Below are 25615 nucleotides of genomic sequence, written 5' to 3'. Positions count from 1 at the left end.
TAATCTATATATTCAGAAAATTAATATTAAGTAAACTTAGTATAATTGAGCTTTGGATCATATCAACAACTACGAGTTTGACAAGGTGTGTTAGCTATATCACCACCTTCCCAGACGACTCAGTAACGATATAGATGATATAGATCATGAAGTCACTGGAATTTGGGCAAAGATAATTACAAAGTTTTAAAACTCAGTTAAGTTTAAAAGGAAAGTATGAGAAAATACAACAACCCCATAATAACCAAATGTGTCTAATTAATATCTTTAGGACCATTGTTTCCCCTAGCATCCCAAACATGACCCTATGGAACCTAAACAAGGTTCACTGAATAAATATCCCTTTGCGGTGTCAAGTAAGATAAGAATCTCCAAAAGAATTGTACAAAATCTGTAAAGGTGAAGCTTCCTGTAGCTATAATATGTCACAGTCATTTACAAACAAAAAACTCAGACACTCCTTCCCGGGCATGCCTGTGTGTTTATAAGAAATTCATTTTTTCTTCTAAATGTTCACAAGTGCATATCATTTTATTTACCTAGGAATGTAATACCAGATAAATACTTTCTTTTCAGTTTTCTGTTCTCATTTCTTTCTCCCCTTCTAAAGTAATATCAAATCATCTTGGTGAAACTGATATTATCTAGGAAAATAAACTACTCCACCACCTGAAAGATTACTATAACTTGAGATGTAAATGAAGTCTCTAAAGAGAACCATTTCAAAAGAATACAAGGTGGCAAGAAAAACAAAAACAAAATGTATATATACAGTCCATCAGCAGACAGGACAACATGCAGGTGTAGACAAGCAAAGCAGATACTGTTCATTATTTCCATCTGTGGCTATAAGGGCCTCAGGTCTGAGTTGTCTATCCTGCGTCTTTCTCCATGGATATCCAGGCTTTGTGGTATTGGCACTCTAGGTTTTGAAAGCTCTTGACTCTTGGACTATTCTTTAGGGCAGGTATTTTATTGCTAGTCAGAGAGAACACTCTCACATTCCCCCTTAAAGCCGTTCACATTTCCAATTTCAGCATAAACAATTTAGCAACTGCTTCCTGGGTTTTCCTCGACATTTTTATTTGAAGTGACTTATATATTGCCTCAGGAACATCTCCTTTCTTCTGCTATGGATTAATGTCTCCCTCACATCCCTCTTTTACTGACATATTGACATACCTACAGTCATAAGCATATGCCCATGTTTGATAAAAACACTTACAATATAGGTACAAGTGGCTAGAGAAATTGAGATCAATTGTCCACTTAATTCAAATGAGATCCATGACTTCCATTTATTTTGATATTTTAGTCATTAAACAAATATCTTTAAGACTGTTTCAGACTAGTAATCATGCATATGTTTTAGAATACAATGATGAGAGAAACCAAATAGGCTCCCCTCCATCTTCATGGAAGAAACTTTAAGGGTGATGATGCCCAACACTGATTACTGTGTGCTAAATACTTTTCATGACTCACAAACTCTATAACTGTAAAACCAGGATAAGGTTTTTATTATTTTAAAAATTAGTAATGAGACAAAAGCACATTTTATAATAAAACATCTTCCTATCCTTTCCCATAGTATATAAAATCAAGTGTACTCTGGGTTGAGAATAAGAATGAGCAAAGGGAAAGGCTGATGTTTTATGTGGCTCTACAGTTGAATATGTAGTCTTGGAGAATTTACTCACAGTAGTGGGAGTATGGTCTCTTGCTTATATAATCTCAGCTTACTGGGAATCTCCAAAATTAATTTCCAGCACTGATTTTCCAGAGCTGCGCTCTTCCTTATAATCACTGCAGCTCTGCATTCCCTTACCCCTGCATTCTTTCTTCTCTATAGGGGCAGATATACGGAAAGCACAAGGAAGAGGCAAAATACTCAAAGTAGCACATCACTACACTAAACAAACATGTCTATTATTGAATTATCACTAATCTATAAGATAGGACATCCACTCACATAACAGGCACTTACTGAGAGTGTATTGTATAAAGGGCTCCATCTGGGAATGTACTCATTCAGATACATATCTAATAAACAAGCTGTATGATCTACCAGTTCATATGTGTTGACATTTAAAGGTGAGAAGAGCAAACAAGACAGTAGAACTACTAGAAACAAGCAGTTGAAGATGACTAGGACTCTGGCTACAGTTGTGGGGTAGATGCTCTACATGGCAAGGATGGAAAAACTGCTTCAGGTGTACCAATGTCATTCTTAGGGCAATTTGTTTGGTAGAGTTGTGGAGGGGTTGTTTGTCTTACTAACTTTGCTAGGTAGTTTTATGTTAACTTGACATAAGCTAAGTGAAGAAGAAGTTTCTGTTCTGCCAAGTCCTGCCACCCTTCATTCCCAAATAAACAAATAGAGGATTATATCAAGTATAAACTGGTTGGCTAATGGCTCAGACTTCTTATTGGCTAGGTCTCTCGTAATTATTAACCCATTTTTTATTAAACTATGTATTTCCATGAGGCTATGGCTTACTATAATGCACTGGTATGTTACTCCTTTGGCAGCTATATGGTGTCTCACTATTGGCTACTCTCTGGCTTCCTCTTCCCAGAATTCTTCTAGTCTGGTAGACCTGCCTTTACTTCCTGATTAGCTACTGGCCAATCAGAATTTATTCAACAGCCAATCAGAGAAACATATATTCACAGCACACAGAAGGACATCCCCCCTCATTCCCTCTTTTCTGTCTAAATAAAAAGGAAGGCTTTAACTTTAACATAGTAAAATTAAAAATAACAAAACAGTTATTAAGCAAGAACTATAGTAAACAATATCTAGTCTACTAACATTTGGCAAAATCAGAGAAAATATTTTAGCATCTATCCTACCTTTGTGAGTCTAAAGTTTAATATGTAACTTTTATCATAACTAAGGAAAACCATAACCATAACTATCAGTCTTCAACTCTATCAAAGGCCTCAGAAGGATAATATATAAACTCTAGAATTGACAGAGACATCTCACGGCCTGGACAGTCATCGGAAGTTCCTCTGTAATGTTGGGGCATCATTCTTCAGCCTATAGGCCCAAGAATGTCTGGCAGACTTTTTAATGAAGTATGAAATCCATCTTCAGCTAAGGTCATCTGAAAGGAGGGAACCTCAATCAAGGAAATGCCTCCATAAGATTGGACTGTAAGCAAGCCTGTGGCATTTTCTTAATTAGTGATTGATGGGGGGGGTGTCGAGCCCATTGTGGATGGTCTCACCCCTGGGCTAGATGTCCTGGGTTCCATAAGAAAGCAAGCCAGGTAATTAATCCATGATGAGCAACCCAGTAAGCAGCATTCCTCCATGGACTCTGCATCAGCTCCTGACTCCAGTTCCCTTCCCTGTTTGAGTTCTTGTCCTAATTTCCCTTGATGATGTACTGTGGAACAAACCCTCATTTTTCCCCAACTTGCTATTGGTCATGTTGTTTCATCATAACAATAGAAACACTAAGACATCTTTCAGCTTTATATTTTCCATTCTGATTACTTTTGGGTTTTTTTGTTGTTGTTTATATATCCTGTGATCTTGTTGAAATATTGTACTCCTTGGAGTCTGGCAGTGTTATAACTATTGTCAGTTATGGGCCCAATTCTGCCACCTTATTTATCAGCATGTAACTACCACTAATGATTATTTTCCTGACTATTAAGTTAATGATTTTAAATGTATTTCTGTCTTTTCAGCACAATTATGCGAGTTTGGTCATACCCACGGAATGCCTCAATAATTCTATAGTTTCTTCATATTGTTTCTCTTTAATCAAGGAGAAAGTAAATTTCTTCCAATATGTAGCAGAATAAGAAGTATGAGAAATTACATAATTGTAAATTTAAAGAAAAAACAAGTGGAAAACTTAAATGATGTTTGCTATTGAAAGTAGACACCACATACTTCAAAGATCTAAAAGTCTTTATGGTGTTCTTTGTGTAACTGAAAACTTGGTTATATAGAAATGTTTTCTGAACCACCTATACAGATTATTTGACTCTCTTTGGTTTCTTGCCTATTGTAATTTCAGGGGGAGCTGCATGGTTCAATAACTTTCCTGCAGTAGACACTACTCTCAGATGGCATGACAATATGCACACTGGGAGAAAATTGCTCTTCCTGCTGTTTTCCATGTTACAAATTCTGTGTCACTAATGTATAGTTATACTATGAATAGTTATTTGCTTTCTCATCTCATATCTGGCATCTCACCATCTTCCCTGCCCTTGGGCCTGGCATCTTGCTGGTGCTGGCAGACAGCAAGAAGGCATGGGCTGAGAGCCAAGCTGATCCTTACAAGGACACTCAGGGAGGCAGACTGACATGGGTTCAATAATTAGCACAATGCCAGACACAATGCTCAATAACTATCTGCTGAATTAATGGATGTGTGTGTCGCCTGGCTGTTGTAAATGCTTCAAGTTGATAACCTGGGCTAATTGGCTGAGCATTATAAATGAAAATGGAGGAGTGATCAGCTCTTCTGCCCTGCCAAGTCAATAAACTTATTTAAAGACTTCTTTTAGAAGTAGAAATGTCTAGTTCATTTTTAATATCCATGCCAATAGCTTTAACAATGTTAAAAATACTCTGAAGCATTTTATCTATCATCTTGAATAACAAAGATACTTTGAAAGAAAAGAAGACAGTAAATTTTAAGGTAAGTTTTAGGATAACACATAATTCCATTATATAAAGTACTTCAGTGGCAAAGACTATTTATGATACAATAGCTCTTGCTATAGTGACGGTCTAAATTCTACAACCTGGAGACTAAATGATACATCTCTATAACATTCTGAAAATCCAAACAGTTATTACTTATTATTGAGTTCTGCAGACTGGCTCACATTTAATCACATCATAAATACAAAATAAATTCCAGTTAGCATATTTTTATTTGTTTTACAATTTGTTTCAAACATAGTTTTATTCCACAAAGCTATGAAAGAAAAGAAGAAATTGCCTAACCACATTCAACCATGTCCCTAAAGGCATGGATATGCCCATACTCATAAAAGTAAATATAAAGTTCATATTTTAAAATAGATATACACCTCTCATAGGCTCAGCATCACAGTGGGTAGCTTCAATTTCCTGGTATGTTTCTGTGTTTATTTCATGTTCAAATCTTTATCTCAATAGCTGTTTTTTTAGGTAACAGCTATAGATCTATAACTTTATTCTTTGGAGAGAAAAATATTGTATTTAGAAAAATTTATTCTTTAAGAATTTTGTGTATGTATACAGTGAAATATATTAATATCCATGCTGCCATTTCTCCCTCCAGTTCTTCCCCAGGTCCATTGTCCAATAAACATCCCTTCTTTAAAAAACAAAAACTAAACATTAAGTTCAATTAATGCTATCCTTATGTAAATGGTTGTGGAGGCTGCCCACAGGAGCATGGGTAGCCTGTGTCTTTGCCATATCTGTAAAGAAGAATGACTTCTCATCCCCCAGCTGCTGTCAATTGTCAGTAGCTCCTCACTTATGTCAGGACCTCATGAGCTCCTCCTGGGACAAAATACTTTTAATAGCTTTAAAGGCCCACTCAGAACTCAAATTCAACATACTTGAAACACTATGGTATCCAATACCTTGATATAAGATGATGATTTTACTTAAATTCTGACATATTGAATTTTCAAAAGAAAAAAGATATAAACACATTCACAATTGTTTTCTCACCTGCCCATCTATAGAAGTCATATTAAAAATAGCAGTTATATTGTTTAAAATATAAGAGGTAGAATAACAAGTAATATTAGACAGATGATATCTTCTACATGAGAAACTTATTGGTCACCTGAAGCACAGTCAACACCTTGTGATGGCCCTCTGTATGTAATGCAGTACTCAAGAAGAGGGGCCAGCAGTGAACATAACAACTGCTTGCATAGCTGTTACTAGTAATGCATATACTTGGGCATTTTTAAACTCTGAAAAAAATTGCATTTTCCATGACTGAACCAACAAATCAAATTCAACACTGAACTTTGAGGCAGTTATTTCCCAGATCCTATATTCTTTCACAGGTTAGATTTATAGGTATAATTTCTAATAGGTTTCCATTCCTATATATTGAAAAACATCTCTTCATTACTAAGGGTCTAGCCCCTGACTGTCTTACTTCCCTCTTCATGTTTGATACCACATCAAATGTCTGAGGCAAGTTCATGCTAGTCTCATACTTACAGGCCACATTGATGCACTGAGTTCTGAATAGTGATCCTAAAAATTCCTGTCACCTTGTGGATGACTTTCCATCTGACTTGGTTGAGATTTTAAGTTATGTAGGATCTCAACTGCATCTATACAGTCCCAGGAATATAATTTCCCATGAGATAGTCAATGTCTTTCTAATGATGGATGGTGGGCAGATGTTAAATCCTCTATTTGAGAGAGCTTTCTTACATACACATTAAGGCTGAAGGGTTATCACTATAGAAATCCAACATCGCCCTGTGTGCTATGAGCGTCCTCTTTCTACCTCTCAAAACTCAGGGTTAACCTTGGTTCTCAGCACCTACATCAACACATACCACATATCATAGGAAGTCTTTCTCTATTATTCAGTGTTTTATGTGGGAAAATGTGAACTGAAGATTAATGACAAAAGAAATTACTTCAGGAGGGTCAATTGATCTTCACCTACAAATATAAGCAATGTTATATAATTGTCTACTGCTATCATAATTATTCACCATCATGATCATTTGTAAATGTAAAATTAACAAGACTAGGCACTGGGGAGATGTGGTCAGTGGTTAGGATTGTATTAGCCCATTTTGATATGTTTTGGGTTTGGTTGTGTTACCATAAATTCTGCTATTATATGTGATTGGAACCATAACTGTCAAGAAATGGCTATTTCCCAGAGTTTCCACAGAAAGGAAAAGATGTCGTTTGCTATGCAATAGGATCTCTCAGGGACTGCTCACCCCTGTGAGCCCATCTGCCCTTTCTGCCTCTGTCTTTTAATTAACATTTGGAAAAGAACAGTGACATTGTAGATAGCAGGGCTGGGAAAAGAGACTCGGAAAATGATATGAAGTCTGTCAATCTTCAATCCTGCTAAAGAGCATGCAATAGTGGCATGGTGTGGGGAGTCATACATAGGCCACAATACTCAAAGCAATGCAACCTTCACACACACACACACACACACACACACACACACACACACACACACACACACTACACACACATATTACAGACTGAAGCATCTTGAAAGAATATAAATGAACTAAAGTAGGAAAAATAATTCTAAGTAAGGTTAAGTTTAGATAAACCCAGAAAAAGGGCTGTCACAAGGATTTCTTGTTGCTTACCTTTTCTGCTGACTGAGCTGTACCAAAAAAGATGGGGATGAAAGCTAACCAAATGATGCAAGTGGTGTACATGGTAAATCCAATAGGTTTGGCTTCATTGAACGTCTCTGGGACCCCTCTGGTTTTAATGGCATAAACAGTACAAGTGACCATCAGGAGGATACTGTATCCCAGCGAGCAAATGAGTGACAGATCAGAAATGTCACACTTGAGAACTCCCCTGGCATTCTCTGGATCCAGTGTCCGCTGCTCTCCATAGTCAATGATGGTGTGGGGGGGATCCACGACAAACCACACAAACACTCCAAGGAGCTGTACGGAGATGAGGCTGAAGGTGATCACCAGCTGGGATGCTGGACTGATAAACTTAGGCGCCGTGACAGATTTCTTCCCCTGCTCAAATATTCGGTGGATACGGTTTGTTTTGGTCAAAAGTGCTGCATAGCTGAAACACATACCAAGTCCCAGGAAAATCCGTCGGAAGGAACATATGATTGTATCAGGTGCCGCAATCATCAAAAAGGTGATTGAGTAACAGAGAAAAATCCCCGTAAGGAGCACATAACTAAGTTCCCGCCCAGAAGCTCGCACGATAGGTGTATCATTATAGCGGACAAATGTCACAATCACAAAGGTGGTGGCGATGATTCCCAATATTGCTATGAACACAGGTACCACGGCCCAGGGAGAATGCCACTCCAACTTGATGATGGGGATCCTCTGGCAGCCTGTGCGGTTGATATTTGGTCTCTGATCCAAAGGGCAGAGTTCACAGGAGAGTTCATCAACCTGGTAGTTATAACCCTCACAGCGTTCACAGTGCCAGCAGCAAGGGACCCCTTTCACAGTTTTCTTCCTCTCTCCAGGCTTGCAAGGCAGGCTGCAGACAGATGCTGGGTGTGTGTGTTCTCTATTAGCCCACTGCATGTCTTCCACCTGTGGGCATAAAAAATTAATGAGCCTTTCATTTTTCCCCATTTATAATATCCTAATCCTAGCCACAGGTTTGTAATAAATCACTGATTGCTGACAGTACAAATACAGTTTACCATAATAAGAGTCTCATTTCTTTCCCTGATATTGACTTTGTAAAACTGTTAAATGATTTGATCCAATCAATCACTTGGATCATCAACTAGATGACTGTCATTACTTTCCACTTACCTCTTCAAGGCTGACCACTATGATATCAAAGAAAGATTTATTGGCCCAAATAGCTTTAATATGAAAGCTTTAAAAATAAATAAGAGGGAGAAAAACAAAACAAAGCAAAGAAAAATCCCCATAGAAAGGTATTTTTAGAGCTTATCACAGAGATGAAAGTCAAAATCTTTCAAACACTAAATTAAGACACACATGTATAAACAATGATTGGTGTCTTTCTAAAATAACTCAGGAAATTCAGAGGACAATGTGTTGGTTTTGAAAGGAAATGATGCAAGCAGTTAATCTCTGACTCTCATTTGCTCATGGATAGAACAATATTCACATGTTAGGCACACACTGAAAAAAACATGTTGAATAAAAGACAAAGATAATGCTTACTGTTGAACACTTGCAATCTTAAAGGTGGCTGAAAGCAATGAAATTATTACCAATGGGGATACAGAAAAAAATGTACCATACAGATAAGCCAAGTGGAGGGCAACTTGAAAGTACTGGGAATTGGAAGCCTCTTAGAGGCACACATGTATACAAAAATATAATAATAATAATAATAATAATAATAATAATAATAATAATAATATTAATTTGCCAAGGCCAACTTCATTAAGAGCCTATAAGAATTACTACACCCCATGGTAGTCATCTTCGCAAGTAGTCCCCAGTGCCCTCTCCAACTTGAATATGTGCACCTCTGTGATCCATTTTCACCCTGAAAAGAGTGACCAATTTAAACAATACTGGCTGTGTTCAAGGGATGGTAGCCACAACTTGTGCAGCTGGGTCATGAAGTCACTTTTGGCCTCAGCTTTTTCTCTTATATCACTCGTGCTCACTTACCACCACCACAGTGTCCTGAAAATTCTCAAGCAGGCTCCAGGTGAAGACTGGAGGTCTCCTGCCAGCAACAGCAAGCAGTTTGCCATGTTCAGAGACACCTAGAAAGTAACTGCTTGGCTTAATCATGCCCTCCGATGAATTCAACCCTTGCTTACATCTAGACTTGTGGAAATCACTGAACTTGAGCAGCCCGGCTCAGCTCTTCCTGAATTCTCACGCTAAAAAGGTATATAATGTGTTTATTATTTCTCTATTTTTAACAGTTCCATACATGTATAGAATATATGTTGAGCATGTTTTACTTGCATTACCCGCTCTTGCCCTTCTCCCATTCATCATCTTCCTCTCCCCAAATGCTCCATCTTCTGCTTTCATATCTTTGTTTGTTTGGGAAACTCATTAAGTTATATTATGGTCACTTAGCTATATATGTATACATTTTGGAGTTATTTTTACACTGCAATGAAAAGCTAATGCAGTTCAAATTAAGTCTGTCAGGTCTGTGGTCACTACAACATCGGCTAGATAATCCACGGAGAAGGTAAGCCAGGTAGAAGCAATCATGTATATTAAAGTCACCAACTGTGCAATGTCAGCCTCATTCCCCTATTGCTTTTAAGGAGGCCTCCCTTTGAGGACCAGCTGATTGGGCCTATTCTTTTTTTTTTTTCTTTACTGTTACAGAAAAAGATTTTCTTTCATTTTTCTTTTATTATTTTTAAATTAATTTTTATTTAAATTAAAAACAATCTTATTTTACATACCAATCCCAGTTCCCTCTCCGTCCTGTTCTTCCACTCCCCCTACCTTCAACCCATCCCACCCCCATCCACTCCTCAGGGAGGGTGAGGCCTTCCATGGGGGAATCATCAAAGTCTGTCACGTCATTTGGGGCAGGACCTAGGCCCTCCCCCATGTATCTAGGCTGAGAGAGTATCCCTTCATAGGGAGTGGGCTCCTAAAGCCAAGTGGCTATTCTTACAGAAAATGACAAGAATGTTTTCCTTCATTGTCTTTCCCTGGCCTGTTGAGGTCAGGATTTGTAGTCCCTGGTCCCTAAACTCTGCACTTGCTGGGAAGATCTGAAATCTGCCCAAGGGGGAGTAAATAATTTAAATGTCTTTAATTAACCCTTCTTTGTCACAGAGAATGACCAGAACCATCCTGCCTGGCTTTCCATGAAGTAAAGCTAACGTTTTTACAACTCCATTAATTTCCCATTAAGTTTTAATGACTACAAAGGGATATTTATTTACTTGACGTTTCAATGAGAAAGAAGGAAATTTTAAACTAAAAGCATGTAGTTGGACTTCCGAAAAATATTAAAAACCTAAAATATTCTACTTAGTGGCTCAAATGTTGATTTTAGAGCACAATGGACTCATAAGAAAGGATACTTGAAAGTTATATTTTAAGCCAGGTGTTGGTGGCGCACGAATTTAATCCCAGCACTCTGGAGGCAGAGGCAGGCAGATCTCTGTTCCAGGCCAGCCTGGTCTCCAGAGTGAGTGCCAGGATAGGCTCCAAAGCTACACAGAGAAACCCTGTCTCAGAAAAAAAAATGCAAGTTATATTTTAAAGGTAATTATTATTATAGTCCTAAATATCAGTTTGTCTAAGGCTTCTAGACATTTATCATGGTTTAATTCAAAACAGAAATTAAAGTCAGCAGAAAGTTTCAGAAGCATTAAGCTACACAATTAAAAGAAAAATAATTGTTGTCTATAACTACATATTTATTACTTTAACTCTCAACACACTTCATTTGTTCCAAGGGATATAAAATATGTTCACAAAAATTAGAGTAGCAGCTTCAGCCCTGTACCTACCAGGGGTGAGTGGCAGGCCTTCTCCTTCCCCACCCCTCCTTGGAGGAACTTGACCAGGTCACATTACCCTGTCCTGCTAACTGAATCCCCCAGAGTACTGGGAGCAGCCAGAAACCATCAAGCACTGCATTTGCCCCCATTAGAGCCTTGGCCCTGCCTGCACTGGGAGAGAAAGCCCAGAGACCTGGTGGCACACTCCTGACACTCCAAACCATCCAGCACTATATCCCTCACCATTGGAGCCTTGGCCCTGCCCCCACTTGGAGAGGAAGATCAACCATCTGAGCCACAGGCCCTGCTTACACCATTTAGAGGAAAAGAAATCCCCTGAATTACAGGCCACATCTGCACCCACTAGAGGAAGAGATTGGAAAACAACAGTATAAGAACACATTCAACAACAGAAAGAGTCAAATGACACCACCAGAGTCTAGGGATTCTATACCAGCAAGACCTGAACATCCCAACACAGATGAAGCCAAAGAGAATGACCTTAAAATAATCTTTATGAAGATGGTAGAAGCACCTAAAGAGGAAACCCCCTTAAAGAAATGGAAGAAAAGACAAACAAAAATGGAAGGACTCAAGAAATCTCTTAAGAAAAGGAAAGCCAAGAAAAAAATAATCAAAAAAGTGAAGGAAACAATTCAAAAGTTCAAGAATTGAAAACTGAAATAGAGGCAATAAAGAAAACATAAACTGAGGGAATGCTAGAAATAGAAAATCTGAGTAAATGATCAGGAACAATAGATACAAGCACAACCAACAGAATAAAAGAGATGGAAGAGGGAATCTTGGGTGTTAAAGATATATTAGAGGAAATAGATTCATTGACCAAAGAAAATGTTAAGTCAAACAAATTCTTAACACAAAATATCCAGGAAACATGGGACACCATGAAAAGACCAAGCCTAAGAATAATAGGTATAGAAGAAAGCGAAGAAGCCCAGTTCAAAGGCACAGAAAACGTATTCAACAAAATCACACACACACACACACACACAAAAAAAAAAAAATGGAGCCTAAAGAAGGACATGCCTATGAAAGTAAAAGAAGCTTACAGACACCAAATAGACTAGACCAAAAAAAAAATGTCCCCTTGCCACATAATAATCAAAACACCAAACATACTGAATAAAAAAAAGAATATTAAGAGCTACAAAGAAAAAAAAGACCTAGTAACATATAAAGGCAGACCTATCAGAATTACACCTCAATTCTCAATGCAAATTCTGAAAGCCAGAAGGTCCTGGATAGATGTTCTACCAACACAAAGAGACTAGGGATGCCAGCACAGACTATTATACCCAGGAAAGCTTTCCATCACTATAGATGGAGAAAACAAGATATTCCATGTCTAAACAAGATTTAAACAATACATAGCCACAAATCCAGCCCTACAGAAAGTACTGAAAGGAAAACTCCAACCCAAGGAAGTTAACTACACTCACAAAAAGATAGGCAATAGATAATCCCACATTACCAAAAGCTAAAAGGGGGTAACACACACACACACACACACACACACACACACACACACACACACACACACACACACACAATACCACCACAACAACTAATCCAAAACTAACAAAAATCAACAATCAATGGTCATTAAGATCCCTTAATTAATATCAAAGGTCTTAATTCACCTATAAAAAGACCCAGGCTAACAGAATGGATACAAAGACAAAATATATCCTTCTGCTGCATACAAGAAACACACCTCAGCTTCAAAGACAGAACTTACCTCAGAGTAAAGGGTTGGGATAAGATTTTCCAATCAAATGGACCCAAAAACAAGCTTGTGTAGCTATCCTAATATCAACCAAAATAGACATCAAAGTAAAACTAATCAAATGAGATGAAGAACGTCATTTCATATTTGTCACAGGAAAAATCTACCAAGATGAAGTCTCAATTCTGAACATCTATGCCCCAAATACTAAGGCACCCACATTTGTAAAACAAACATCACTGAAACTTAAATCACACATACATAAAACTCCACAAACTTATAATGGGAGACTTGAACACCATACTCTCACTACTGGACAGGACTACCAGATAAAAACTTAATGAAGAAAAAAGGAACTAACAGAAGTAATGACTCAATTGGGTTTAACAGGAATCCAAACACAAAAGAATATTCTTCTCAGCATCACATGGAACCTTCTCTAAAATCAAGCCCACATACTCAGCAATAAAACAAACCTCAACAGATACAAAAAATTGGAATAATACCCTGTATCTTATAGAATCACCATGGTTTAAAGTTAGAATTAAAAAACAACACAACTTGCAGAAAGCCAGCAAACTCATGGAAATTGAACAATGGTCAATTGCATCACTCCTGAGTCAAGAAAGAAAATGAGACTTCATAGAATTCAATTAAAATGAAGATACAACATATCTAAAATTACAGGACACTTTGAAAGCAGCGCTAAAGAGGAAAGTTCATAGGAATAAGTGCCCACATAGAGCAACTGGAGAATAGTCTCATTAAAGACTTTCAGCACACCAGAAATCTCTAGAACAAAAAGAAGCAAACTTACCCAGGAAAAGTAGATGCCAAGAAATAATCAAATTGAGGGCTGAAATCAATAAAGTAGATACATAGTAAACAATATAAAATTTACCAAATTAAATCAAGAACAGATAGGCAATTTAAATAGAACTATACCCCTAATGAAATAGAAGCCGTCATCAAAAGTCTCACAACCACATAAATCCCAGGGCCAGATGGTTTCAGTGCAGAATTCTACCAGCAATTCAAAGAAGAGCTAATACTCCTCAAATTGTTCCATACAATGGAAGCAGAAGGGTCATTGCCAAACTCTTTTTTATGAGGTTACTATTACACTGATAACAAAACCACACAAAGACACAACAAAGATACAGAACTACAGACCAATCTCCCTCATGATCAAAATACTCAATAAAATACTGACAAATTGAATACAAGAACACATCAGAAAACTCATCCACATGATTAATAATCCTTCATTCCAGAAATGCAGGGAAGGAGCAAATGATGAAAATCTGTCAATGAAATCCACTATATAAACAACCTGAAAAATAAAAACAATGTGATCATCTCACTAGATGCTGAAAAAAGCCTTTGACAAAATCCAACACCCCTTCATGGTAAAGGTCTTGGAAAGATCAAGGATAACCGGAACCTACCTAAACATAGTAAAGACACAATACAACAAGCCAACAACCAACATCAAACTAAATGGAGAGAAACACAATGGAATTCCTCTAAAATCAGGAACAAAACAAGGTTGTCCACTATCTCCATATTTCTTCAATATTGTCCTTGAAATTCTCACTAGAGCAATAAGACAAGAAAAGGAGATCAAAGGGATACAAATTAGGTAGGAAGAAGTTAAACTTTCACTATTTTCAGATGATATAATAGTTTACATAATTGATCTGAAAAATTCTGCCAGGGAACTCCTACAGCTGATACATACCTTCAGTAAAGTGGCCACATGCAAGATTAACTCCAAAAATCAGTATCCCTCTTATAAATAGACGATAAATGGTCTCAGAAAGAAATCAGAGAAATATCACCATTCACAATAGACACACACACATAAATATCTTGGGGTAACTCTAACAAAACAAGTGAAATTACCTGTATGACAAGAACTTTAAGTCTTTAAGAAAGAAATTAAAGAAGATACCAGAAAATGGAAGATCTCCCATGCTCTTGGATAAGTAGGATCAACATAGTAAAAATGTTAATCTTACCAAAAGCAATCTACAGATTCAATGCAATCACAATCACAATCCCAGTTCAATTCTGCACAAAACTTGAAAGAACAATACTAAACTTTATATGCAAAAACAAAAAAACCTAGAATAGCCAAAAAATTCCATTACATTAAAGGCACTTTGGAGGCATCACCATCCCTGACTATAAGATCTACTATAGAGCTATAGCAATGAAAACAGCTTGATTGCCACAAAAGAGTCAGATGGACCAATGGAATAAAATTGAAGACCCTGATACTAATCCACACACCTATGAACACCTCATTTTTGACAAAGAAGCTATAATTATACAATGAAAAAAAGAAAATATTTTCAACAAATGTTGCTGGCATAACTGGATGCTGACATGTAGAAGATTACACATAGATCCTTATCTGTCTCCATGCACAAAACTTATATCCAAATAGATCAAAGACCCCATCATAAATCCAGCCACATTGAACCTCTTAGGAGAGAAAGTGGGGACTACCCTTGAACACATTGGATAGGAAACTACTTCCTGAACATAAAATCAGTAGCACAGTCACTGAGATAGACAATTAATAAATGGGAATTTCTGAAACTAAGAAGTTTCTGTAAGGCAAAGGACACAGTCAACATGACAGAATGGGAAAATATCATCACCAACCCTACACTGACAGAGGTCTGATCTCCAAAATATACAAAGCACTCAAAACATCAAATAATCAAATGTAAAAAATAGGGTGCAGATCTAAATAGAAAATTCTTAATGGAGGAATCTCAAGTAGCTGAAAAGCACTTAAATTGCTCAACACCCTTAGCCATCAGGGAAATGCAAATCAAAACAACTCTGAGTTACCATGTTATACCTGTCAGAAAGGCTAAAATCAAAAGCACCAATGTCATTTTATGCTGGAGTAAGGGGAACACTCCTCTAGTGCTAGTGGGAATTGAAACTTGTACAGCCCTTAGGAAATCAATATGGAAGATTCTCAGGAAAATGAGAATCAGTCTATCTCAAGACCCATCAGTTCTACTATTTGTCATATAACCAAAGGATGCAAATTCATACCACAAGGATAAAAAAAATGTGGTTCATTTACAAAATGGAGTACTACTCAGAGGTTAAAAAATAACAACTACATCTTGAAATTTGCACAAAATGGATGGAATGTGAAGAAACCATCCTTAAGGATGTAACCCAGGCACAGAAAGCAAAAATGACATGTACTCACTCATAAGTGGATATTAGACATACAGCAAAGGACAACAAGCCTATAATCCACAACTACAGAGAAGCTAGGAAATAAGAAGAACCCTAAGAGAGACATACCTGGAAGATCTAGATGGGGAAGGACTGAGAAGTAGATCAAGGAAAGAGATACCTTAATGGAGGCAGCCATTATGGGTTTAACAAGAAATCTTGAACTAGGAATCCACAAGGATGACCCCAACTAAGAATCCAAAATAATAACAAAATAAATGACTACCCCAAAAGATAAATAAACAAAAAACCCCAAACCAAACTATCCAAATAAAAGACTAAAGAATCCATTATATGTTGGTCAACTACTATTGAACATGAGGTCTGCCTTGGAGCAGGTGACATACTCAGTGTCGCTCCATAAGAAAGCTGTATTTTTCCCTCACCCAGGAGGTACAAATGACAGCTCAGTCATTAACTGTTACTTTAGTGCTAGGTTTTCATTCACTCATTTATTAATTTAAAAAATATAACAAAATGAAATCTAATAAAACAAAAACTATGTCATTAAAGTTGAACAAGAAAAACCAACAGAAGGAAAAGAGCACAATGCAGGCATAAGAATCAGACCTACTCTTTCACACACCAGAGAATGCCATGAAAACACTAAACTAGAAGCCACAAAATAAACACAGAGGTCCTAGTGCAGACTCTGTGCAAACTGCTTCAGTGTCTGTGAGTGTACATGAGCTCTGCTCAGGGCTGATTTAGTGACTAGAATATTTTATCTATAGTTTCAAAGCAACTAATTTTGGTTGCTTTGCTAGTCATCTGCGGTGTATCTTGAAGTGATATTAGAAAAATCTCACAAGATCTTCAAAATGTTTTGTGAATCAAAATACTGCAGAATCCTCAATGTAGAAATGAGGAGCAGCACTGAGTAGAAGCCATGTTCTACCTATAATTAGTTTTTGTTTTGCTTTGTTTTGCTTGGTTTTCATCTAAAACAGTTGAACAGTGAGAGGTCAAACATTGTTGTCTCTGTGTTTCATCAAGGTCTACTATGTTTTGTTTTTATCTTTCCACGACTTATGGTGTGCCTGCTGTTTTCTGGCAATTAGCATATGGGTCAAGTGTATTTACTTCTAATTCTATATAGAAGAAAAAAATCACCTATGTAGGGAACAGTAAGCTATGCCTCTTAGAGGCTGGCTACAGGTGTGCCTGACCACACCTGTCAAGGCATGGTCCAGGTGAAGTCAGGATGATGAGTGATGGGCTCTTAAGGGACAGTGAGCACATGGGAGACCCCTTCTCTCTGGCCTCAATGCCCTGCTGCCCTGGGCATGCTGGCTTGCATTTAGCTGGTATTTATCGGAATAAAGATATCTTAAACCTACAGGCTCTCGCTTTACACCTAGCTCTTGACCTTGGACTTGGAGATGCAGAGCAGATTATAAGTGTTGAGTTATATATAGCAGAAACTATAGACTAATGAAGAGAGCAGGAAATCAGATTTTCAATGTCATTGCCAACTAGGAAGTATACAGCAAACCCAAAGCAGAAACTCTTCCCGGAACCATGCATATGATAATCCCCAAGTACCATGAAGTATTCACCACAATGATACCAAGACAGAATTTTAGTTCTAAAACCATGGTCATTCTAATTTGTTTATAATGGAGTGATAATTATCAATCATACATTGAGGTATGATTGTTTTGCTATGTGCACTAGTCCATATTCTAGATGACTGCAGTTGGAGTTTCAAGTACTTCTTTAATAATGTTTTAATATAGGAATAATTTATCTATATGTTTTCTATGAAAATTAGTAGTTAACTTCTCAGAATAGTTTAGAACATTTGCTTATTACTTAAAAAAGTATTTACAGCATTTATAATCTGAACTTAATTCAGCTTAATATTAAAATACAATTTAAATGTCACATAACCAATTGCATTAAACACATAGTGTCAGTGTTTTATGGGAACTAAATTCAATTAAATGGATTTTTCATTACTAATTAGAAGTAAAAGTCAATAACATGAAAGTCAACCCAGGACTAAGACTCACTCGTAGAAATCTTTGAAACTTTCAGAACATTCCATTTAATTATGAATATGTCTTACTTTTTCTAAAATAACATGCTTTTCAATTCATTCATATACTAATGTAGTCCATTGCAAAATGTTCTGTGTTTATTTAAACAACATACTCAATATTGTGCTCATTAAAATACTTTTCCATTCAGTCTTAGTTCAGATGATTTAATGGATATACAGCTCAGCCTATAGAATTTAGGGGGAAAGATGCTTTCAGAATGTTAAGATACACATGTAGATGATGGAGAGAAAGTTCAGTGGTTAAAGGCACTTGCTGCTCTTGCAGAAGACGCAGGTTCAGTTCAGAGGACTCAGCTCCCACCCAGTGGAGACTCCATCTGTAACTATAGCACCAAAGAATCCAGTGCCTCAGCCCACTGCAGGCACCTGCACACAACACAATGGTCCACATACATTTACACACACAGCAAAACACATACATACCCAAACACACAGAGTAAGTCCTAAAAAGTAAGTCCTAAAAAATAAATATAAATATAAACATGCATAGATGGGTTTGGAATGAACACTTATAGTAGCATGTCATTTTGTACCACAAAACATACAAGGCATAAAGACAACAAGAACACTGAAAAGTGTGATGGTGGATAACACATACTGAGGGCCTTCTATAAGCCAGTGTGTACTAAGACTGAGTCCTGGCATCTGTAACATCCCTGAGTCAGACATTTCTTCCCCAACTTCTTTAAAGAGGACAAGACTCTAAATAACATCACTTTTGTCACATTGCTATTTAAGGAGGGTGAGTAGATTCAAGCCCAGGCCACACAATCAATAAAGTTCTTTTGCCTCTCTGCACAGTTTTCAGGGTAGTGAAGGACAATATCAGACAGCTAAAAGCTCAAGAAAATTAGCTACATTAAGTCCATACAGAGTAGGAAGTAGAGGAGACAGGAGACACAGAAGTAGGCACACAGTTTTAACATAATAACCTAGGTGAAGGGAGTGTCACCAGACCCACTTCACTGGGAATGGAAAAGAAAGGGTAAGTACAAGACTGATCAATATATCTTATATTTTTATTGAAAGTTTTGTTTTTGTTTTTTCCACACATGACACGCTATTTTGGGGTCTTTCATGTCTCTCCAAGCTCACTATATTAAGAGTTTAGTTCCCAGCATGGCTTCTTTGGGAAAGTATGTAGAATTTAGAGACAAAGCTTATTAGAATATATCTAGTCACTGAGGGTTATGTCTTCCTCAGTGATCATGAATCCCTGTCTTTCTCACTTCCTGACTGAAAGTGAACTGTTTTGTTCTTATATGCATGCTCTACCGTTGCCATGTGAAACTTCTTCATAGCAAATAGCAACAGGTTCATTTCATTGTGGGCAAAACCCTTTTTCCTTTGTAAGTTGAGTGTCTCATGCCTCTGTTCCAGTGGTGGGAGCTAACATAGCACACCTTAAATAGAAGATGAAAACGAAAAGGGTGTCCTGCTCAGCATCCCTACAACCCTGTGACTCCCCTCCCCTCACAGTCACTGCAGAGAAAGTTGGAAGCTACTTAGGAGAGATCTAGCTGTGTCCTTTTATCTAAGAGCATCACGGAGGTTACAGTATCCACTTAGCCTGTTTTATTGAAAATAGTTCTAATTGGTACAGTTCCTAATAGTGAATTAAAGGTTTGTGTGATCCCAGATACTTGACACAGTTGGAAAGGGAGTATTAATGGTGTAAACCTGAAGCATTCCAATCCAGCAGATTTGATACATCAGATTTGGATATGTTCAGATTTGATATCAGATGTTTTCCAATGAAACAACAGAAACAAAAATACCCATGTATCAAAAATTTCAAATGAGTCTCTATTTTTCTCTAATGGGAGCCCAGAGATCATCAGGTGCTGGAAGAATTTTCTTGATGGAAAGAGATGTTAAGCAAATAGGAGGAACTTGGAGAAAGTACAGGCAGTGCACAGAGAAGAAAAGTATAAAAGATTCTAAATGACTTCAGAGATATCCTTTTTACAGTAAGTCTGTGAGTGCACATTTGTGTTTCTACATTCAGAGATCAGAGAAGAAATTGCAAAAGTCAGTTTTCTTCTGATTACTTTTTTGTTGAACCACCTTGCTGGCCCTAGAGATGTCTTAAAGTGCATGTATGAAATGATAAAATGTTGCTTTAGTGAAAGAATATGAAAAGAGTATTAAAGAACTTCTAAGTAACATGTAGTCACCATGGTTAATAATACATTAATTATAATTGGGTTGGTTATTATTATTTTAATTTATACTGAATTATATTACTAATTCTGTTATACATAGAATTATTAATTATAATTTCCTAAATGAGTTAAATCCAAAAACATGACATAGCTTACTCAAAGTTAGAGTTAAGAAAGGGCAAGGAGTGAGAAGTAAAGCAATTGTAGAGTTAAAAGAGAATCTAAGAGTCTCAATATCTATATAATAACCATCTAAGAGAAAGGGGAAGAGAATATTAGACAAAAATACCTAAGAAGATTGGGCAAAGTAAAGTTAAATGAAATTTTAGGTCTAATGGTTTTGTTGAGATTACCAGACAATATATAAATATATCAAATTTTAGGATTTATCATGTTGCAATTCCAAAACCCTGGGAATGAACAGATCTTAAATGATTCTGAAAACTGCCACTCTGAGATTCCCCACACCAAAAAAAATTGCACGTCGTAGATTATTTCAAATCTGAGATAAAAAACATAATGTAGTACCTATTCATCTTGAAGTAAAATTATTTTTAGCCTAGCTCTTGGAAACTCAATATTAAGCATAATAATAATACTTCAAGGATAATAGAAGACATTTTTATGCATTCACACTCTCAAAAATCTTTCACTTTTCAGTCTCACAAAACCTTTGATAAATGAGATTTTACAAGAAATAGACAAGGTCCATAAGATTCTCCTGAATGGCCTAAAAGGAAGATACCCTAAAAGGTACAGTTCTCTCACCTGAGGGGCACTGGTAAAACCAGTCACTGCACAAGCTATCGAAGAACATAATATTGTAAACCAGCTAGCTATCCTTTGGGGAAAAATTTGAAGTTATTTCATATTAAAAAATCACTAAGAAATGAAACAAATAACTTTTTTAAATGGTCATAAGTTACAGGAACAATACAAATTTCCAGGAAATCAAAATTAACTATACACTTGGGAGCATATTTTTATCATTTTTTATTTGAATTAGAAACAAGATTGATTTATATGATAATCCAAGTTCCTTTCTCCCTCCCGTCCTCCCCTACCACCTCCCAACTAAAACCCTACCTATAGCATATCCTTTCTTCTATTCTTCACCTTAATCAACAGAAATTATAAGACCAAGACAATGCAAGGTAGATTTGTATCTATGTTAAAATTGTCAGTTACAGAGGAGGACCAGTGTGGGAGAGAACCAGATAGTCCTTATGAGAGGTTACTCAAAAGTGACATCACAGAAAGACACAAAGCAGCAGGTAAGCTAAATATGTTACTTAGAAACAATTCATAAAAACACATTAAAGAAACCCATTTGTTTAAAAAGCTGAAGGCAGCTATCTCTCAGCATCGGAGAATAGATACATTCACAAATACAGACATTCTGTATTTAGAACTTAGATATCATGGGCTGGCATTTTCCATATATGCTTTATTAAAATAATTAATTTGAAATCATGCTTATAAAAATTTAATAAACATTTTCAACAAAAGTGTCTGAGAAAAAATTATAAAAAGCCAAGTAGAAAAAAGTCACAAGAAATAATATTTAGACAAACAAGCATGTCAAATACAAGTAAAAACTGGAAATATTGGAGTATAATATACAGTTCACAAAAACAAATTACTGTTGAGAAGCCAATTTATAAAGCTCAAACATTGGAGTAAAGGGGTATAATGTTGGAAAATATAAACCAAAAAAGAAGAGAAAGGCAATGTAAAAAAACATGGATTCCTACATTTCTAAAGATAAAAAGTAAAATAAATTATATGGAAAGACAATGGACAGAGTAGTGGTTTGATGAAAGAATTTTTTTTCTAAAGACTATTTAAGTGGAGAGACTTAATGTTAATGACTAATAAATGGAAGAGATTGATCTTAAACATAAGCCTGTCTTGTAAAGGTTTATAAGTTGAAAAAAATCCCAACATAACTCCAGTTTGATTTTCTAAAAAGGATTTTGCTAGCAAAAATAAAATTACCAAGTTATTTTTCACATTTAGGGACTAGGGAAAAACTTCAGCTGATATGTAATCACTCTGAGAAAAAAGCACATAAAAATAATTTTATTGCAAAAAATTATCAGCATAGTCAGTTGAGCCTGCTGGATATTAAAACAAATTTGAAAACACAAGAAGAAGAAGCCCTAAGACATAAGATGACTGTAATCCCCAAAGCCTCTGAGAGCTCTCAAATAATGTGAGCAAATCTAGTTACAAAACTGAACACAACTATCGAATGTAGCTTAAAATGATATATTAATATGAAGCAAAGGGCAAAATTGTAACAATCAGGATACATTCCCCCAGGTCTCAATGAAAATTTAACTTGCATGTGCTTTTATGGGTTTAAAAGCACACAAGTAAACTGCCAGAAAACAAAAATAAAACAAACAAACAAAACAAATGATAAATTGACTAAGTCCAAAGCTTGGATAAAATGTACTAAGGAGATGGATGCTAAAGATTTTTTTTAATGGTCTTAAAAGAAATCTTGTTTGGGCCACATTTCTAGATGAAAATTTTATTAAAACTAGAAATAAAGGAATATCATGAACATAAAACACAACAATTTAGAAATGAATATTCCTTTATTTCTCATTTGTGGTTTTTTGAAAAGGGCTTCTGTGTGTAACAGCCTTGGCTGTACTGGAACTTGCTGTGTAGATCAAGCTGGCCTTGAACTCAAAGATTTGTCTGCTTCTGCCTCCCCAGTGCTGCTGTTAAAGGCGTGTGGCACCATGCCTAACTTCTTTCTGAGTTTCAATGTTACTACTTAGGGTTATAAGCTTTCTCTCTCAGACCTATTTTTAATGTAGCCTAGAGGTTTTGTGTGGTTTTACTTTCATTTATTTCTAAGGAATTTTTCCCTTTCTTTATTCTTCTGTGACCCATTCATAGTTCAATAACGAGTTCTTTAATGTCCATGAGTTTATATATTTTCAAATTGGTATAGCCACTCTGGAAAAGATTATGGAGAATCCTCAAAACACAAAAATAAAATCCAACATATGACCCAGACATACTACTCTTGACATAGTTCCAAAGGACTCAGTGTCATACCACACAGACGCTTGATCAACAATGTTCATAGTCACAATATCTAGGAAATGGAAACAACCTAAATGTTCTTCAACAGATGAATAGATAATAAAATATGTTACATATACACAATGGAAAACAATTTAGCTATAAAATCATGAAATTTGCAGATGAATCATAGATCCAGTAAATATTATACTGAATGAGGTAACCTATACCAGAAAGATAAACACCACTCATGTGATTTCTCTCATCTGTGGTTCCTAGCTCCAAATCCAAAAATGTTACTGCAGCTACCACTCCTCATCAAAGCAGCCTTTATTTACATCAAATGGCAACCATCACAGAAACTGCAACTCCACACAATGCAGAGATCAACAGATGTTGGGGAACCAGTCCTAATAAACAGATTTATATACATCACAGCTCCTACATTTATGGCTCAGGAAATACCACAGAAGAGGAGTCAGAAAGACTAAAAACACCATAGTACCAAAATTCTGCATTTAAAACAAGTCATTCACAGAAATTACTGCATATACAAGACTGAAGCAATGCCAATGCCAATGAACATTTTAACACAGAAGGGAAAAATAAATCCATAAGTTCCCACATTTGGACAAAATCTAGCCTATCCCAGGCATGTGCTCCTTTATTGGTTAGACTTAGCACACACACAACAATAAGAGGATATCAACTTGAGATTGCAGCAGTGGCATAGGAGAGAATTTGAAGAGGAATCTGCAAGAGGACAGAGAAAGGAAATACCCCTATTTCCTTTTAAATGCAGAAAGCAATGCAAGTGTATTTCAAGTAAAAATATTTAATATGTATTTGCCCTATGCTCCAACCAATAGCTTCCCACCCACATCTATGTAAAGAAACCCTAGTTAAAGTAGGTGGGTGATAAACACAAAAGGTCATGAAAGTACGAGGAGGAATTTCTGGGAAGTGAAAGTTTTTCAGTGGAAAATGAGTAAGAAAAGGTAATGGAGGCAAATCTCACTAAAATCCACACACGTATAATTTCGTCCATGTATATGTATGAAACTGTCTAATAATAAAACAAATATATAAAATGGATTCATCACTGGATCAACAATTTCTTCTTGGCTTTTCTAAATTTGAAATGAATTTCATAACACATAGTTTCCATTAGTCATCCATGGTTCTGTGCAGTCCTCTGAATTCACTCAACAGCCATCTTTTGCAAACCATAAAAAGCAGGCAACTTTCTATTTTTACTCTTATTTTTCATCTCCCACACAGAAATTAGGTAAAATATGAAAAATATTCCAGCCACATAGCAAAATGCATAACTGGAATGTCAGGATCTGGGAGGCAGAGGCAAGAAGATCCTGAGTTTGAGATCAACCCTATGATACACCAAGAGATCCTGTCTTAAAACCACAACAAAATAGTTAAACATGATTTTGCTTGCATATTTCCCTCTTGGAAAGTTGATCAAAGTTCTAATTGATTATGCAAAAATATTATAGATTTGTAACATGACTTCAAACTCTTGAAATTTCTGCCCCAAATATGTTAGTAGCATTATAAAAAAGAATATCTCCTTCAGGACTTGCTTACTTAACTTAAATTTTTAATATATTTTTTCCTGCAGATATTTCTGACTTTTTCTTGTGACTTTTTATTCTTTGGTTATTTCTATCTAGAAGATTATTTCAATATTTGTCAAAATAGTATTTCTTCAAGAATGATTTTTAAATGCCTTCCTGGTATATTCCCTGATCACGTAAACCATAAGTAGTCTTTCTCTCCTCAACTTATGCATTTTCTTTGAATCATTTGTGTGAAATTTCATTATGTTCTAATGCTATAATTAACTACTTATTAGCTTTTTAATCTCCTTTAGGTTAGAGATAATGTCTAATATGTGCCTTATATATATGCTATATATTAGGTACATATTGCATTACTTAACCTAGCATTACATGAAGCAGGAACTAATGATATTTTAAAAATACAATCACAAGATAATGTAATCTGATTCTCAACATTGGGAAACAATAGCAAAGTTCAATAAAGTAAATATGCACTTTCACTTTTTGCACATTTTCAGAGTTATATAAAGCACAATAATACTCTAAAATTAATTTCTGTGCACATTCCCTTGATTACAA

General features: G+C 36.1%; 1 protein-coding gene across 1 annotated transcript in view; it reads right to left on the bottom strand.

The window, feature by feature from the left end:
• The window catches only part of LOC113832815 (metabotropic glutamate receptor 8), a 768119-nt gene that overhangs the window by 67014 nt on the left and 675490 nt on the right, over positions 1 to 25615 (bottom strand). Inside the window, exon 8 of the mRNA XM_035451540.1 lies at positions 7344 to 8279. Coding sequence (XP_035307431.1) covers positions 7344 to 8279 — 936 coding nt within the window. The remainder of the gene's footprint in view (positions 1 to 7343; positions 8280 to 25615) is intronic.

Source organism: Cricetulus griseus, assembly GCF_003668045.3.
Source record: "Cricetulus griseus strain 17A/GY chromosome 1 unlocalized genomic scaffold, alternate assembly CriGri-PICRH-1.0 chr1_0, whole genome shotgun sequence".
In the NCBI taxonomy this organism is placed as follows: Eukaryota; Metazoa; Chordata; class Mammalia; order Rodentia; family Cricetidae; genus Cricetulus; species Cricetulus griseus.
This window is presented reverse-complemented; position numbering and strand designations above follow the sequence as displayed.